We start from the raw sequence: 17581 nt of genomic DNA, 5'->3' as shown, positions 1-17581 counted from the left end.
CACTGGGGCAGGAACTAGAATTCACTTTTTTTCCCCCTATTCTTGATTGAAGTGCTCCTCCCCTTAAATGATACAGTCACTCCCTTACTTTCTTTCTCCCTGCAGCCCAAGGAAACTCCATTATTTCATTTAGTATGGAATTTCATTGATGTACTGGGGTTGGTAAATCTACCCTGTAGCCTCAACCAAGACAATGGGAGATTTCCGATCCTTCCATGAATGGAAGGAATTGATCCTGTATCTCTCACAGCTTTCACAAGTGTTCAGATGTCTTGGAAAAAGAGCCTGGGCGTCATGGCTGCACCTATCTGCTATGAAATGAAAGTTACATGCTAACATCATTGGACGTTTGGGAACTTTATAACTGAAAATGCAGAAAGAGGTTAAAAGCTCTAACCAGTCAGCTTCTGGTGTGAGGACATGAGAAGTGAGAGACTACACTGAGAATCACACCCCTGGAATCAGGCCCTGGAAGTCAAAGGGAGCTAGGATTTGGGCATTTAATCCTTCTTTTGGATCTAATTCTAAGCTCACATTGTGGAACCAAAATAAGAGGTGGGTTTCAGATTTGTGTGTCTTAAGTAAAGGCTCTTTTGCAATTTGCTTCATGTCTGTCTTTCAAAATATGCTCCTTTTGGAATTCTTGCACTGACTTGGGCATGGTTGCCTGGCATACTAGCGCTTATAGAAATATAATTTGTTCCTGCAAGTAAACTTAAAAAGGAGTAAGCGGTTTTAAAAACCGCTTTAAAAAACTCAGTCTTTCAGTGCTGAGTACTGGGTGAGGGAAAACAAGTCCCTAAGCCTCTATCTCAGCTTCTAAACCAAGATCTTCCTAACACCTCTAACCCTTTAATTTCCTTCTCTTACTTAACCAATTTTTCACTTCATATTAGCTTTACCACGTAGCCACAGGACCTCTTTTTTATTATTATTCATTGTTGGAGTAAAGCAGACCCTTCAAGAGATTCTGATAAGCTCCTTAAATTCCATAAATATCTGCTAAGGCATAGATAGTTATGAGTTCCCTCTATAAATATAAAGCAAATAGGCTTGGATTAATTCAATGTCTTCCAAGTTACTTGTGAGGGTGACAGGTACTTGGCATGGCCTGAACCAGCCACTGCAAAGGTGTTATACTACCAATTATCCGAAGGGGTTTTATCCATACAGCCAAAAAGATATTTGATGGAGTATGTGATTCTCAACTGTTACATGAAAAGCAACTGCTTATTTTGCTTTTCAAACAATGGTGAATCTTTGGCATGGCATCTCTACACAGTATGCATTTTGGGATTTTCTATAGTTCTTACTCTTCTAGGCAGAAAATACAGGTTGCACTACAAATAAATAAGTTTTAGAGAATTATAGTGTTGTATCTTAAGACATGAGCATTGCAAACTTCGCCAAAGAGGGCTGTTTCTCTGAAGGCTTGTTTCTCTGAAATTCTGTTGTTGCCATGTGTTCAGTGGTTGTGGAAGTAGGATAGTTTTGTAGCTGCAATCCTATGTTAAATATTCTTTCATGCAATAAATATTTAACTACTAAAATAATATTAGGAAACTAAAGATCAAAGTTACTTGTTTAATACATTACTTATTAAGGAAAGAGCTGTAAGATGCTTTTCCTCCTTTTTTCTTTGAGATTGACTTTTTTTCTCTGTTCCTTCCCCTTTTTCTAATATCTTGCTGTTCCGTATATTTTTATATACAGCACCTTCTTCAGATGACCTTGTGTTTGTGTTTCAAATTTCTTGATGACAGATTTCTGTGCTGCCTTTATGCTCCTCTTAAAGAAGTCATTTAACTTATTGGCTGCAAACTCTCTTATTGTTAGGAAGGTACATGGTTATTAATAAAGCTCACTCTGTTCCAAAGTCTTGGATATAGGAATCAACTGTGGTGACACTATTCTCATATCCTGTACTCTGTAGATGACTTCTTGTATTATAAACATTTTTAGACATTTGTTGCGTGTCTTGATGTGGTCATACTAACCAGTGTGTTTCTTAGTAGACTACTTAGTAAGGAAACAAGGTTTAGTCAGCTGACTGACAGTTGCTTGGTTACCCCTGAAAATATACAGTACAGAATCTAGTAAGACATGCTAGAAAGAGCAAATAGTGTCTCCCTGTCTCTTCTCTGTTCGAGACTTACTATTTTAAAACTCTCTGAACTGGTTTAAGAAACATTGTGTGTCTATGTTTAAAATACTGTATTTGCATCAAGAAATCTGAAGCCTGCCAGTGTTTCAGCCATCTTCCCAAGGGAAACTTATAGAGAATAGCTAGATGTAAGGAATTTCTTTTGTGTTTTTATGTCCAGCATCTGCTGATAGAACTTTGCAAAAAAAAGATGCTGGATCTCTCCTGACCTCCAAGCTGTGCTTCTGCTCTACCAGCTTTTTTTTCACACCTGCCTGCCTGTGAGTTGTGAGTCATTGGTGACTTCTGCAGATGGAAAACTGCAGCACTGCACAGGCAGGCATCCCTGATTCATGTCAGCGTGCAGCAGATAGCAATTTGCATGAGATCACACAGTGGGTCTCTCTACTGCCATGTGCATCTGTGTTTGTACTGTAGCATTTTACTTTGCATCCCCTCTTTAAAGAGTGGCTGCTATCGAATAAATGGGAAGGTGCCACAAGGGAGTGAGAAGGGCTACTGATCACTAGCAACTGGTCTAGTCTCTCTCCTTGTCTGGGACCTATTAGCACATCAGTGGGGAAATAACAGTTAGATGTGAACTGCTTTCTACATTCATCAAAGGGGAAAAAAGGATGATGCCATCAGAAATGCGCCATAGCAGCCAAATGAGCAAAAGGAACCAAAGTTCTGTCCTTCCCCTCTGTCCTTTTAACTCTGTCTTGCTCCATCTCAGACATCTAGCTTCCAATTACTTAGCTCTCTGAAAACCTCTTCCTGCCTTTATTGTTTTGCCAGCTGCTGCCTTTAGTTTACTGCACTGATAAGTACTTCCCAGGCTGTAAATGTGTGGTCAAGACATTTCTGAAGCCAACTCATGTTTTGATTGTAGTCACAGGAGAAAATATCAGCATTGAAACTGCTTTCCCTGCACATGGAGGTCACTCCTCACACCAGGATAGGTGTAGGTTGTGAATTCATGGGGAGAGGTATAAGGTAGTGTGTAGGATAATAGCCAGGAAGAGGAAAAACTAAACGCACACTTAAACTCCTCTCTTCATGAAATAGTACTCTTGCTTTATAAGATGTAAAGTAACTACAGTTGTTTTTCAGCTAGGGGAACGCTGGAAACCAGAAAGAGTGGGAAATCAGATATGGTCATCAATGCTTGCAATGATAGTGGGTAGGTAGGAAGTGTTAAAGACTCTCTTCACCGGTATCCGTGACTGCAGATAATCATTTTATCTTCTCTTTATACAACACAGGTGCAGAGATGGAAAAGGAAAGAGAAGATGTGTTTTAACCTCATGCTTTTTTGGGACACTTTTCTATAATCTCTGCTTCAGATAGGAATGGTTGGACTTGATGATCCAAGGGGTCTTTTCCAACCTGGTGATTCTATGATTCTACTGTTTGGGTGACCAGTACAAGCTGTAGAGCTTGATGTGCTTGAGAAGCTCCATTCACGTCTGTAATTTCTGTGCCATCGTTATAATGTGTGGTACTCATGTTTGCAATGTGGCTGTCTGCCGGCGTGGGCCTAGAAATTATTGTGCCAGAAGCAGTTAGTCTGCAGTGGGAAATAACTGGAAATTACAGACTTAATGTGGAGTGAAACAGGCTGCTTCCAAGAGAAAATCAATTCAGAAACCGTGGGTTTATCAGACAAGAACTCTGATACCAAAGTTACTGACAAGTTAGAGGTTCTTATGTTTCCTCTTTGCCTTAAAATTGATTGGCAAGTGGTTTAAAACTGTGCTGACTCATAAAACTGTTATAACTCTCAAAAGATTTAACAGCTTTCAAAAAGACACTACCCAGGGACTGTGCTATTATAGAAGAATTCTGGCTTAGTTAAAAATAAGACAAAATAAGCTTTGTGGGTGAAAAAATAGATCTCCAAGATGAACATGTCAGAAAGTCTATGTATATAGGGCCTAGGATTTCTTAGTAATCTAATTAATAAATAAGTGTGATTTTTCAACTTGGTTTATAGCTGGGAAAGGTAAACAATAATAAAAAAATAAAATATTTTTTAACAGATACATGATAATAAAATTATTTTTGGCCTTTGAGAACTGAAGGGTTGGTTATTTCTCCATGTTTTTTAAAATAACTTTTTAAAAGCCTATTCTTGTGTGGCCCAGTCTGATTAAAGGCATGTAACTGTAATTGGTCAAGAATACGTGATGATAAGGTGTTTTTTTCCCTGACTTGACCTGTGTTACTGAGTTAACAAAGCAGAAAGACTGAAGAGAGATGTACACAAGTCTGTGAATAGCAGAGGTTATTGCCAAGAGTTTCTTGGAAGGCTTACAGGCAAGAGTAGAACTTGTAAGAGGTATTGACAGTGTATTGATCTGGTTTCTGAAAAAAGATTTGAGTTAGAGTATGTGAACTCTTACTGCTGTTAGCTATCCCTTCCCAGTGGGTTGTACCTCACTGCTGGAGATCTCTTATGTGTCTGAAGGGCAAAGGTTCTTAGAAGAGCCAAGGTTCTCGGAAGAGCCGTGTCCCCTGGCGTCATTCATATTAATCAAATGTCTGATATTTATGATTTTATTATTGCTTTACTGGGACTAGCAAAATAATTTTTGTAGCAAATCTATTGAGAAGTGTGGCTGAAAGTTTTCCTCTTTTTGAAGATGAACAATTTAGTCTTCCTTTTAGCTTGATGTATTCTGGGCAGTTGTACTACCTTGATCCATGGGAAGTAGAAGTAACATGTCATCGTTATAGTACATGGAAAAACTCAAGGGCGTATGTTCAGATTTTACTGCCATCATTAGAGGCAAATGCCATCATGGTAAATTGAGGAAACAAATATAGAAGTTGATGGGACAAAGCTGAAGTACAGTAGATAACTAGTTCCATAAAACAGTAGAATTGCATTTGAGAATAAAACCTTTGTTATTTTTTCAAATCCAGTTATCAAGTTATCCATTATTTTAGGAAGTTTATAAGTGAGGAAACCACTGTTGTCTCATATATCTTCTTGGTAATATTTGACAGAAAATGAATGCTGAACACAATGCTGCCTAAGCACCTCAAGTCTTAATCAAGCAACTTTCTTATTACTGAACTATTTGGTCATGTAACTGTCCATTAGCATTCTTCATGCTTTCTGTAGCTTCTCCTTGATGTTAGATCAGCAAATATTGTACCCCATGTGCTAATTTATTAACATTATTTGGCTCTGAGCTAGTAGTTTGATAGTGCATATGAGCGGATCTGTATATCCACTTGCTTTCTTACCTGTGGTCCTAACCATTTAACCTGTATTCCTATAGAAGAGTAGATGTCTTGGCCTCAAAATCTTTTATAATACCCTTCAATGTTAATCGGGTAACCTGTGATGACCTGTGATAACCCAAAAGTAAATATTTAGCTCAGTGGAATCTTCTCTCAAAATTAAGCATAATGATATACATTTTGACAACTTGTAGCTTGCATACTTTTGTTCTATGGCAGCAAATACTCATCTCTTACAGGCTATATTGGACATAAATGGCAAAGTTTTCATAGAATCATAGAATCACCAGGTTGGAAGAGACCCACTGGATCATCAAGTCCAGCCATTCCTATCAAACACTAAACCAGGGAAGGTGACTCAACCACCTCCCTGGGCAGCCTGTTCCAGTGCCCAATGACCCTTTCTGTGAAAAAATTCCTAATGTTCAGCAGAGGGGCTGCAGGCATCGCCTCTGTGGGAGGAGGCATTCAGCTGCCCTGTGTCCGACAGAAGCTTCCAGCTGCCTTTGCAAGGGACACATTGCAGGCCAAACTTGAGCCCGTCAGCCAAGCTGGTGACACCTCTGTGGAAACATATTTAAGAAAAAGTGGAAAATGTCAAGGGGGAGAGAACACAGAGAGAACAAGAGAATGAAGAGGAGGAGGGAAGGGCTGTGGGAATGACAGAGGGAATAACAAGGTCAGAGAACGAGGAGGTGCTCTGTGGTGGAGCACGTATTTCCCTGAAGGGGCTGTGTCCTGTGGATAAGCCCAACGTAAAGCTCTGAAGGGGCCATGATCCACAGAGAACCCATGCTGTAGCACAGGATGAGAGTGAGAAGGAAGGAGCAGGAGAGATAAACAGTTGTGTACTGACCCTGACCTCCTGCACTGCTTGTGGCCTCAGCGAAGAGGCTGGGTGCAATCTGCTGCAGCAACAAGGGGGAAGGAGAGGTATCTGGAGTGAAGTTGAGCCTTGGAAACAGGAAGGAAAGGTGTTTTAATGCCTGTACCTTTTGTTTCCCAATACGCAAATCAGTAATAAAATATTTATGTTAATTAGCAACAAAATAAGTTTTACAGAGATTTGGGGTAAACAAATTAAATGGAATAGGTAAAGCTTTATCCCATGGAGTCTGTAGAGCTGTGGAGCCACTAACATCCCCTGTAGAGTGTCTGTTGTTTACATGAGATTTGGCTTTAGCCATCCACCAGCAGCGTGCACTTAACCATCCCTTATCCTCTCTCCTTTTCAGACACAGATATTTCACTTTGTTTATTGTCTTCTGAAGTTCCCCTTTGATCCAAAAAAAGAGTGAATCGAAATAATAGGGTGCAGACAGTTACTTCTGGTTTATTGCGTAACTACTGTCTGAAGATGTGTAGCAAAGGTGAATGAGTACTGGTGAGTCACTCTGGATATGCCCGAGACTCTCATGTTTCATTTTTATTCCTTTCCCGTCCCCAGCAAGGTTTGTATCTTGCATTCATGGAGTCGTGCCACAATCTCTTCTTGTTCTGTGTCCCAGCTCCACATGACAACCATCATCAGCGGGCCAGATGTGCCATCCTGCAGCCAGCTGCATGTGATGGTTGAGGTCATGAACTGGGACAGAAGTGGTGGCATTAGGCTGTCTGACAGTCAGCATTATTGCCTTTTCCTTCCTAGTACAGCTTTGGCACATGTAGGATGCTGGAGAAACCCAGCCATGTATGTCACTTGCTTAGAGTTTTCTAGAAATGGATTTGTGTGTTCTGTAATAAATAAACTGGTATTGACCACTTACAAGAAATATTTAACTGCTCGGAGAGGGAAAACTTCAGGAAACATGCGTTAGACAAACTAAGACCTGTCTTGACTTGAGCCCAAACAGATGTCTCAATTGCACCTGTGTAGGCAAAGGTGTAGCCCTCATGTGTCCCAGCTGGGATTCTTATTATGGTAATTACACTAATATGTGCGGAAACCAGTCACAAGAAAGGGCCTCATTGCTAGAGCCTCTCCTACATCTACAGGGTAGCAGATGAACTGTCCTGAAGAACTTGCCCTGGACATGAGGAAGACAGGATAAAGGAAAAAGGTGTATCAAGGGAAATTACCCTTCAACCTTCTCGGGAGACTCTCGATTTCTTCTCAGCTTTTTTTTCTGCACGCTGCTACTGCTTCAATGTCCCTGCTCAGCAGCTTGCATTTAACACCTTTTCGAGCAGCCAGATGGAAACTGTTTAAGGCAAGCATTCAGTGATGTGTTGTGTAGGCTTGGAGGAGGGGGAGACGAGGGGAGGTCTGACTTACCTAAATTCCTAAGAATGTCCCAATCTTGTAAAGAATATGAGTCTCCTGTATGCAAGCCTCTGGAAATTTTATGGATTAACTGAGCTCCACAGAGGTGCCTCTGTGTCAAAGTTGAACTGATCGTGTGTGGCTCTATTTATTGTCCATAAGTAGAAGGAAAACAGTCCACCTTTAATTAATGGGGAAAATGCTACGTGTACATTTACTCTGGCTTGTCTAAAAATCTGTTTAAATTTCATTAAGCTAAGTAAGTATTACTCTGTATGTCAAATATAAGCCTATTTAAACCTAACTTATTGGCTTAGCTTGCACCTGTAACCAATATAAGTAGCTTGAAACCCATGAGAAAGTGCCCACATAGGGATTTGTGCTGGCTTGACATTTTAATATTAAATGGCCATAGCTTGTAGGTGTGGACCTCCCCTTATTAGCCTCCAGCAGTAAAAGTGATGTCTTTTGGTTTTTCTAAAGACAGTAGCAAACATTTAAAACCTGACTGCATGCTGCCCACTCTGTTCACGCTATTTGGTGCTTTTGCACAAGACCACAAGTTTGCTGGCAGGGTAACCTGTTTCTTTTTAAAACTAATGTATCACTCCTGAACCTAAGTGTCTCAAGAGCTCACACGCTTGTTTTAAATACACCTGTTAAATCAGTCCACAATAACACCATGTCAAGACTTTCAAAATGTTGAACACAAAATGCAATTAGACTGCACAAAGTGTAAAGGAAAGCCATCCGCCTGAAGTGACTGTCTGTGTGCATGTGGCAGCCAGGGTGACAGCAAGACTTATAAGAGACTCTGTGTTTTGTATTTAAGTCCATCACAGACTTGTAAACTCTGGGCACATCACTGCAGGTGTTTCTGCTTTCCCCCTCATTAGGAAATGTCCATCCCATAATTGTCATATTTCATGAAATAAAGAATGATATTCCTAATACTATGACTTGGTTCATAGGAATATTGTGGTTGCATTTACTACATAAATGAAGGGGGTCCTTTAGACAAAGCTGTAGGTTTGAGTGAGTGCTAAGGTCTGTATCGATCATATTCCTACTGCTGTAGCCCTCACACATCCTGACAATCACTCTGAAATCCCCTCCCAGCATGTGGTGAGTTACTAGCAAGACCTGCAGCGGGGACTGTCATTTCAATGGACCTGATTAAGAATCACAGAATCACAGAATAACCAGGTTGGAAGAGACCCACCGGATCATCGAGTCCAACCGTTCCCATCAAACACTAAACCATATCCCTCAGCACCTCATCCACCCGTGCCTTAAACACCTCCAGGGAAGGTGACTCAACCACCTCCCTGGGCAGCCTGTTCCAGTGCCCAATGACCCTTTCTGTAAAGAATTTTTTCCTAACGTCTAGCCTAAACCTCCCCTGGCGGAGCTTGAGGCCATTCCCTCTTGTCCTGTCCCCAATCACTTGGGAGAAGAGGCCAGCACCCTCCTCTCTACAACGTCCTTTCAGGTAGTTGTAGAGAGCAATCAGGTCTCCCCTCAGCCTCCTCTTCTCCAGGCTAAACAACCCCAGCTCTCTCAGCCGCTCCTCATAAGGCCTCTTCTCCAGCCCTTTCACCAGCTTTGTTGCTCTTCTCTGGACTCTCTCCAGAAAAGAGAATGGGTAGCCGTGGAGGGTTATGTGCCTCCTGTATCCCTAACAGCCTCTGTTAACAGCAGTAAGCCCAGTAGGATTTATAATTCCCATAAAAGGCAAAACCAATATTTTTTAGTTTTATTATAGTATGCTATCATTCACTAACTGTGTAATCACATTGAGTGAGCTCTCTTTCTCATCCAGATTTCCTGAATGCTCTTGAAACAGCTGAATGGCAATGAAAAGTTTCAGTCTTACATTGGGAAGCACCTGAGGGCAGAGATCCTTTAGGTTGTCTATATTTGGAAGTCCAACTACACCCTTGACAATCAATCTTTTAATAGTAACCAGTTATTTCAAAAGGCTTTAATTCTTTACATGTATAAAAAATATGCTATGATTTTTTATTTTCCTGTTTGGTTTTGTACTTTTCTTGCATTGAACCACTGACTATTGGTATCTAATTTATTTAATTTATGTAGATGAAATTTGTTGTTGTGTTTTACTCATCCATCTGTAGAGGTGGTGGTGTGTTTGGATACCATTGTGGCATGATACAGACAAGGCGTTTATTGTTCCAGTAGAACAGCAGTACTTAATTACACAAGTAATGATGTAATGGTTGTGGTTGTTGGAGTCTGCAGTCAAGAGATCTGATATCTGATTTTGGCTCATTTGTGGGTATGTGGCTTAGCCTCAGTCAGCCAGTTCTTCCTCCAGTGGAAATGTCTTATTCTTCCTTTATTATAAGAATAAAACCCTATAAGGGTCAGAGAGGCCATTTGAGGGGATGGTACTGTAGTATCAGGATCTAGGCATCTATTAGATTAGTATTTGTCATATAATTAAAACCCAATCCTGCGATTTTACACAGAGCATTACTTGTTAATTGCTATACGGCTGGCTTTACACTGTTGCAAACAGAAGACAGAGATTATTTTCTCCTATGCCATAGATTATGGAGGATGGCAATACTAACAAAACTGAAAAAACAGATTGACTCTCTTCGCCTCCTACATTTCACACTCAGTAATTTTCAAGGCATAGGCAGAAAATGCAATAGCTTTTCACAATTCTATTTTTTAAGAGCAGACTAAAGAATATTTTGAAATAGCCAATGTAAAAATTATTTTATTTTTCTCCTCTTGTAAAAAACCTAAGCCAGATGAAGTTGGAAGAGCTAGATAGCTGGCTCTGAAAAATCAAACCAGTAATTTTGGCACTTAGGGAAGGATTTTGGGACGGTCAGAAAGGACAAACGTGCCTGAAGTGGAATTTCTAGCAAAAGTTAGGTGGTAGAGTACAAAGTTTTGATCTTGAAAAACACTGCTCAGCTGCTGGCTAACTCTCAAAGCAAGTTAACCAAGCAAATGCTCTATTTACTTCCCCCAACTCCTCCCATCTCCACCCCCACCCCACTTTAAATACATAAACAGTCTTGAGAAGAAAGACTGAACCTAGGGTAACCCTGGCTCATGTGTGATCTGACCAGCAGGTTGGTATCTCCCTGTAGTCTTCTTCTCGTCCACTTCAGACAACTTTGTGTAGTTTTGTGTGCCAGCACAGCTCTGTCAGGAAGGGTTGGGGCTGCCCAGCCTAGCCCCAGAGCTAACTGTTAGGATGCTTTCTGCTACAACGACGAGCATGAGTTCAAAGCCAAGGACCACTGTGTACCCACCTTCCCTTTTTTTCTTAGATTCTTAGATGAGTGTTCTGACTGCTTACTGTTGTGTGAAAGAACTAGTTTTCCCCTGATTGTCATTCCTGGAAAAACAGATGTGTCCCTTCAAGATTGAGCTCTGCACCACCAAATTCAAGCAGAGGAAAGCGCTTTCTTCACGCTAAGGGGAAAGTGCTGGTAAGGCAGGATTGAATGCTTGCATCTCTGTGCTTCTATTTCCTGTTGGCTGACCTGGGCTGCTGCAGCATCATGTGTGCACTGACTTGTAGAACTCCCTGCTCAGTGAGCAGAGTCCTTCTCTCAGCTTCAGGGAGAAGCGTGTCATGTCTAAATCCATTGTTGGATGGAACCAGGAGGAATGTGCCTGTAGGAACTCATCTAAAAATAATAAATAATACTGTCTTTGGCTGAAGGTCTTCCAAGCAAAACTGCTGCATGCTTAGAGCAGCTTGAACCCTGCAGGACTTTGAAGCTGGGTCTGTCAAGAAATATGCAATGCAGGACACTTTTCCAGGTGTTAGGATGCAATGTGCTGTGCTGCTAGAGTGTCCCTGACCAGTCAGTGGTCCCCTAAGTGGATTTGAGGTGCAGGTGGGAGTTACCATAGACCAGCAACAAGCAGCTTGCATGCGTCAATTCTGTTCAGGATGTTGAGAGACTTCACTGATGTAGGTACAGGCCAACCTCTTCTAGTTGGCCTCGGCACTTGGGAACTGGTCTGGCCATGGTCAGTTCAGTAGCGCAGACCTAGCCTGAATGAGCAGTATTTTCTCCTTTTTTCGGAAAGTGGGAGTTGTGTCAGGATACATTGGTCCTGCCTTTTGCTGAAGAAGGACCTGCCAGTGCCATGGGTGTGAGCTGGCTGGCAGAGGTAGCACCAGCAGGGACAGCAAAGATGCCACTGCCTGATACCCCTTGGCTGGCTGAACACAGTGGCATCTGTAGGGGTGCAAGCTCACAGGGACCTAGCTCAGAGCACTTTGTGCTCATTGTAACGGTGGCGTTTGAAAGGGGGTCAGAGTGGGTTAGTAAAAAGGGTGAAGGGTGGCAGTCTTAGCAGGACCGAGTTTGAAATACAAGGTCTGTGATACAGTAGGTCTCAAAAACTTGGTATTTGTGGGTGAATTAAAGAAGGTATATAGTTCATCTGTGCTTTACATGACCAACATTAAAAAGCTGCATTATGTGCAACAACTTCTGAAAAAAGCTTTCGCAAATGCCTGCATTGTTTCACTTCAAGAACTATTTTAGCTCTAGTCTTGGCTTTTTTTTCTAGAAAAGTTGCTGGGTGTATTTTGTTATTGTTTGTCACATTTCAAACATTATGGCTAGGCAGTAGCAGGGCTTAGTCACAGGTAGCCAATAAAATACTGGTTTCTTCTCTTCTTTAGGTATAATCTGTAAAATTATCTCTGAAAGCTTGTAACAGAGTATTTTGTGCATCTTCCAGGTAAATGGATGTTTGATAATTAAATGCATAGCAGATGTATGGTCCAATTTCAAAGTTTCTGTTCAGCTTTCTGTGAGTCTTCAGCTACTGTGGGGAGATTTATTTTTAAAAGCTGCAGGGACTAATCTTAAGATTCTTTGAAAAATTGCCTCTTACTTTAATGTTTGCTGTAAGTGTCATTAAACATTTTATGTGGTCTGTGCCAATTAAGACCATTAGCATTACCATGAACCAGTAACCTTACGGTTATGTTTAAAATCATAAAAGAAGTGTTATTAAAAAAAAATTTACTTATCAAGTGTAAATAAAATGACCTAAACAAAATGTGTGTCATTGTACATGCATCCCCTCACTTACCATCTGGTTTCTGTTTTATGACCCTAGCTATGGATTTTGTGCTAGTGGGCAAACAATTGGACAACACTTAAAAACACAAGCTAGAATGTAGGGAAGGTTTACATCAGTCTTTCACATGCCCTGTATCATGTGGGGAAAACTGGTTTATGGAAAAGATGAGTCGAACGCTAAACATTGCATCCTGATAAGTCTTCCATACAGTTATATAATTATGATTTCTTTTATTTTCTTCAGATTTGCCTTGAAGTCCAGCTAAGAATGCAACCAACAATAAAGTGAAAAAGCTGTGCAGCTGAAGAAGCATCCTTCTCCTTGGTGAAAATGTCTCTTACATTTTGACAACAATTAAAGGACAATGGGGTCAAACACACTTGGGAAGGCTGCAACATTAGATGAGCTTTTAAATGCTTGTATTGAAATGTTTGGTACGCTTTTTCAATATTTTACTTTGCTGTTTCTGAAATTCATCTTATAATATAATCCCTGCTGTTCTCTGATTTAGCCAGTCTTTTCCTTGGCAAACAACATTTCTGGTCTGTAAAATTTTCCATGTTTTATTTTGACCCAGAATCACATGGACCAGCATTTTAATCACATGCACACTGTATTAAATTTTCTTGTAATGCACAATCATGGGTATAGTGTTTTTTAAAATGCTGGCCTTCACCAAAAGAAGTGTTTAGTTGAATTATTCATGTAGTTATTTCTGGCATTGATCTTTGTCATGAGTGGTTACACAGCTGCATTTCTGACCAGTCATTTTTTTGGAAGCTTTTCCAAATCATCATGCAATAATTGGCAAGAATATGACTTAAGGTTCATATAATCTTTTTACTTTTATTAAAATGTGATGCACCAGTTTGGAGAGAAAGAAGTGATGAAATAGACCTTGGTCCATAACACTATTAATCATGACATATGTCACATTGCAGCCAGATGAGTTCATGGATGGGCTTGAATCCTTTGAAATGAGGCCTTAATAGACAAAGCTACATTTAGATTCTGTTGAAATGCAGGACAGTTTTTGATTAGAATGAAGTACTAAATTTTTTCCCTCGTGGAAATAATATCTAAAATATCTAAAGGTGAGAGAGATTAAATAGTTGAGGGATGGACAGATCTTGCTACTGACTGTAGTGAATACTCACATGTGCATTTCTGTAGACCACCATCAAACCTGTTCTTCTAAAACCTAATGAAAGAATTAGCAGAGCCCATGTACTTGTTTGTTGGAAGTCTTGTCTCTCTCCCTTGTATACACATTCTCTTCACAAGTACAGCTGACATGTGGTTCCCATTTCATACACTCATTATCATCTACTCTTTTTTAAAATAGTGACAGACAGAGAACACTCTAAGATTGCAGATGTTGAGGAAGACTCATGTTCAGTCAGCCTGACAGGGAATAACTCTTTCTGTAGTTTCAGCAGCTATATTGCAGAGACTCGAGGGTCTGTAAGGCAGCTGGAGATAGAACCCTGTACACAGATATGACGTGCTGCTTCGACACTGAATTCCTTAAGGCAAATCCCTTTTTTAATAATATAATTATTGAAACAAAACTATAAAGTGGTTGTAAATAAAAAAGTGGTTGTACATAAATCATCTCACCTTTTTTTATAAACTAATTTTGGATTTGTTCTTTGAATAACTGGCAGTTCCTTTGTGTAACAGTTAGCACAGTGCTGTCCATGCCCCATTTTTTTGGCCATGGCTACTTATCACTGGTTTGGGTTTTTTTCCTTTTAAATACTTAGCACTACAATCTAGCAATAGTTATCTTTAAAGGAGTGAGTTTGTGCTTTGGCTTTCTTTCCTACCTGTTTGGTAGGCAATGAGCTAAAATTTCCACTTTTGATTCTTTCTATCTGATTCTGCTTGAAGAATAAAAGCTCCTCTCTGTTCAAGAGTAATGTGGTTAACTCATTGTTTCTCTTTTGCAGATGACAAAGGAAATCGGTGCTCCAGCCATTTGCCAAGAACCTTTCTTTTAATGCACCGGTGGTATCTGCCTTCCACTGAGCTGGCTGGCAAGCTTCTTTCCACATATCCTTTCACAAAGTCTTGCAAATCTATATTACAACATGAGAAGCAGCCTGTTTCTGTTGACTGCATGTAAAAATGTGTCAATTAATTACTGATAAACAAGGGTTAGAAGTGAATTTTTTCAACCTAAAAGGTGGAGGATTGTGAGCTTCTTTATGATTCTGCTTATGGACTTTTTCCATACGTACAAGCATACTGAGGCACACTTTGCACTAACTTTGGGTAAGTGGAAATAGGTGGCCAAGGTAAACTTTCAAATGTATCGTGGTGGGCTCGCCTTTGAATACTATAAACTTTCAGTGGTCGCTAAGCACCTACATGTCATTTATACCTCTTAAAGAATCCTAACTATTATCATATTTGGTTTAGCCAGGGCTGGTAAGAAATCACTTAGCAGAATATTCACAATAGTAAAATAGAGGCATTTTTACTAGTGCAAAAAACAAAGTGGCAGCCAGGAAATGGTCTTTGTCCCCTAAGATGCTGTGAGAGTGAATGAAGTATCAGAGTATACTGTGCTTATTTCTGGAAGAGAAGTTTGATACTGTTTTTTTATTCAGCTGATCTAGTGTCAGAGTCTTCTGTGGATAAAAACAACATTACTGAATCAAGGCACACAAAGCATTCTTTAACTAGCATACGTATAGAGATGCCAGTGGGGAGAACTGCAATGAGTTCAGATTAAAAATCTGTTTTTTCATGAGGTAAGCAAGCTTCTGGTTCTCTAACATACTATGCTTCTCTGAATACTATTGAAGTAATTTCTTTTTGTAAACATTAAAACTAAACCATGGAAATAGAAAGCATTTCTTTCTTTTTTTTTCTTTTTTTTTCTATTTGATCTCCACTCCGTAGTGAAGAGTGAATTTCTGTGCTTTGAAAACAATTGTTTAAGTTGAGCCATACAGCCTTTAAGACACTTAACAGCATTGAGGTGACTGAAAACTTGTGCTATGAATTACCTGGTGTTTGAGTGTGACGTCTCCTAGAGGGAGATTAGTTCAGTGCCATGCAGAATAGAGACACATTTTGCTTCGAGATGTAATCTAGTGTGTCGGAGGAAAATAGTCTCTGGACTGTTAACTTCTATTCACACAATCCCTACGTAACTCATGATTACAAGAGTGTGTTAGCGATGCCATACAAGTCAGGCACGTACTGATTCTTGCATGACTGTCTCTGACCCCGTTTCTATGGGAAAGCTTTCACGTGTTAGGCTGTGCTCATGTAGGAACATTTCTCTGCCAAAAAGCAAGCATGAATTTTTAAGTTTATATAATATAAAACACTTGCCTCAAACAAATGTTTTTTCCTCCTTCCTCTGGACTTCCTCTATGAAAAAGGTGAGGGGAGTTGTTGAAAGCAGAACTGATAAAGCCTTTTCCATACCCCCTTAAACAGCAGAGGAGACATCTCATTTACATGGTTATTGTGGTAGAACTGTCAATCAATTCACATTTGAATTGAAAAATCTTTTCTAGGCAGAGAAATTGACTCCCTATGACCAGGGCTAAATCCAAGTTTCATTTTGAGTGTCCTGGCAGTGTGAGTCAGGACACTGTGCATGCCTTTCACGTGTGTCAACTGAGGCATCATTTCAATTTTGCATTTTAATAGAATGCTGCTGTGTTGTGCTGTGGGGGGTTAAACAAAGGAAATTATTTATAAAGTGGCTTTTGCCACATCAGTGTCACCAATAATAATGGAAGTAACAGGTTGAGGTAGTCCACCCTCTCTGCCCAAAGACCAGTGGGTCTGAAACAGTTGTAAGTCCTATTAAATAAAATGTTTGTATGTATATGCAACCACTGAATGTTATGCCTAACCCCCTGGGCAACTCTTAGCTGCTGTCTGTGGATTTCAGATACTGGATTTTGGAATTCCCTGCGGAGTTTAACTTGGATCTTGGGCTGATTCGTCTGACTGAAGAGTTTCAAGAAGTAGCCAGCCAGCTTGGATATGAGGATCACATCCATCTCATTGATATCTCCAGCATGTAAGGATGTCATGAGCTTCAACATCTTTCTCTCTGTAACACCAGAATTCTGTTTCTGTGCAAAATATAAAAACATCAAGAGCCATAATGATCTTGAGAGAGCAAAAAAGCAGTTACAAAAAGACTGTATTGTCTTCTAAATTTGAAGTTGTTAAAAATTTGAAATTCTAGTTGTAGTGTCACAGTAAAGATTCTTATCTGTGTGTAAGATTTGAGTATAAATTGAAAATAAATATTTTTCCTGACAAAGCTAGTGCCAGTTAAGTGATTAATATTACTTATTTCCTGTAATTTTTCATACAGAATGACAGGCAGTGCAGTGACTGGCATGTTGTGTAAATCTTGCATTTTCTCAGGGAAGCTTTTCTGTTCTCTCATCAGTAACCTGTTATTTTTTTCCTAATGGCTTTCTGTATACTACTTTTCTATGATTTAACTGAATAACCTTTAGCATTCACCTTTGTAGTTTTGCATCAAAATGTAATTGCATCGAAATTATTATGCTACTGTTTCTTTGACATGATGAAATGAAAATTACCTTTTAAACATCACCAGGCAAGCTCTTGTATCGCACCTGATATTTTAGATTTTCTTTAAGTATACAATATGCATAGTGATTTTTCCTTATTTAAAAATGTTATAGTGACCGGGAAGGACAGTACTATTGATCACAATGCAGGCTGAAAAACAGTCTGCAAGAACAGGACCAGTGAAATTGTGTTAACATTGATGGTTAAGTCTTCATTTTAAAGTATTGTCAGCAACCTCTCTCTGC

General features: G+C 39.8%; 1 protein-coding gene across 1 annotated transcript in view; it reads left to right on the top strand.

The window, feature by feature from the left end:
- The window catches only part of RASGRP3 (RAS guanyl releasing protein 3), a 62916-nt gene that overhangs the window by 18916 nt on the left and 26419 nt on the right, over positions 1-17581 (top strand). Inside the window, exons 2-5 of the mRNA XM_069852449.1 lie at positions 12999-13189; positions 14708-14810; positions 15452-15514; positions 16675-16806. Coding sequence (XP_069708550.1) covers positions 13120-13189; positions 14708-14810; positions 15452-15514; positions 16675-16806 — 368 coding nt within the window. The 5' untranslated portion in view covers positions 12999-13119. The remainder of the gene's footprint in view (positions 1-12998; positions 13190-14707; positions 14811-15451; positions 15515-16674; positions 16807-17581) is intronic.

This window comes from Phaenicophaeus curvirostris, chromosome 2 (assembly GCF_032191515.1).
Source record: "Phaenicophaeus curvirostris isolate KB17595 chromosome 2, BPBGC_Pcur_1.0, whole genome shotgun sequence".
Taxonomy (NCBI): Eukaryota; Metazoa; Chordata; class Aves; order Cuculiformes; family Cuculidae; genus Phaenicophaeus; species Phaenicophaeus curvirostris.
This window is presented reverse-complemented; position numbering and strand designations above follow the sequence as displayed.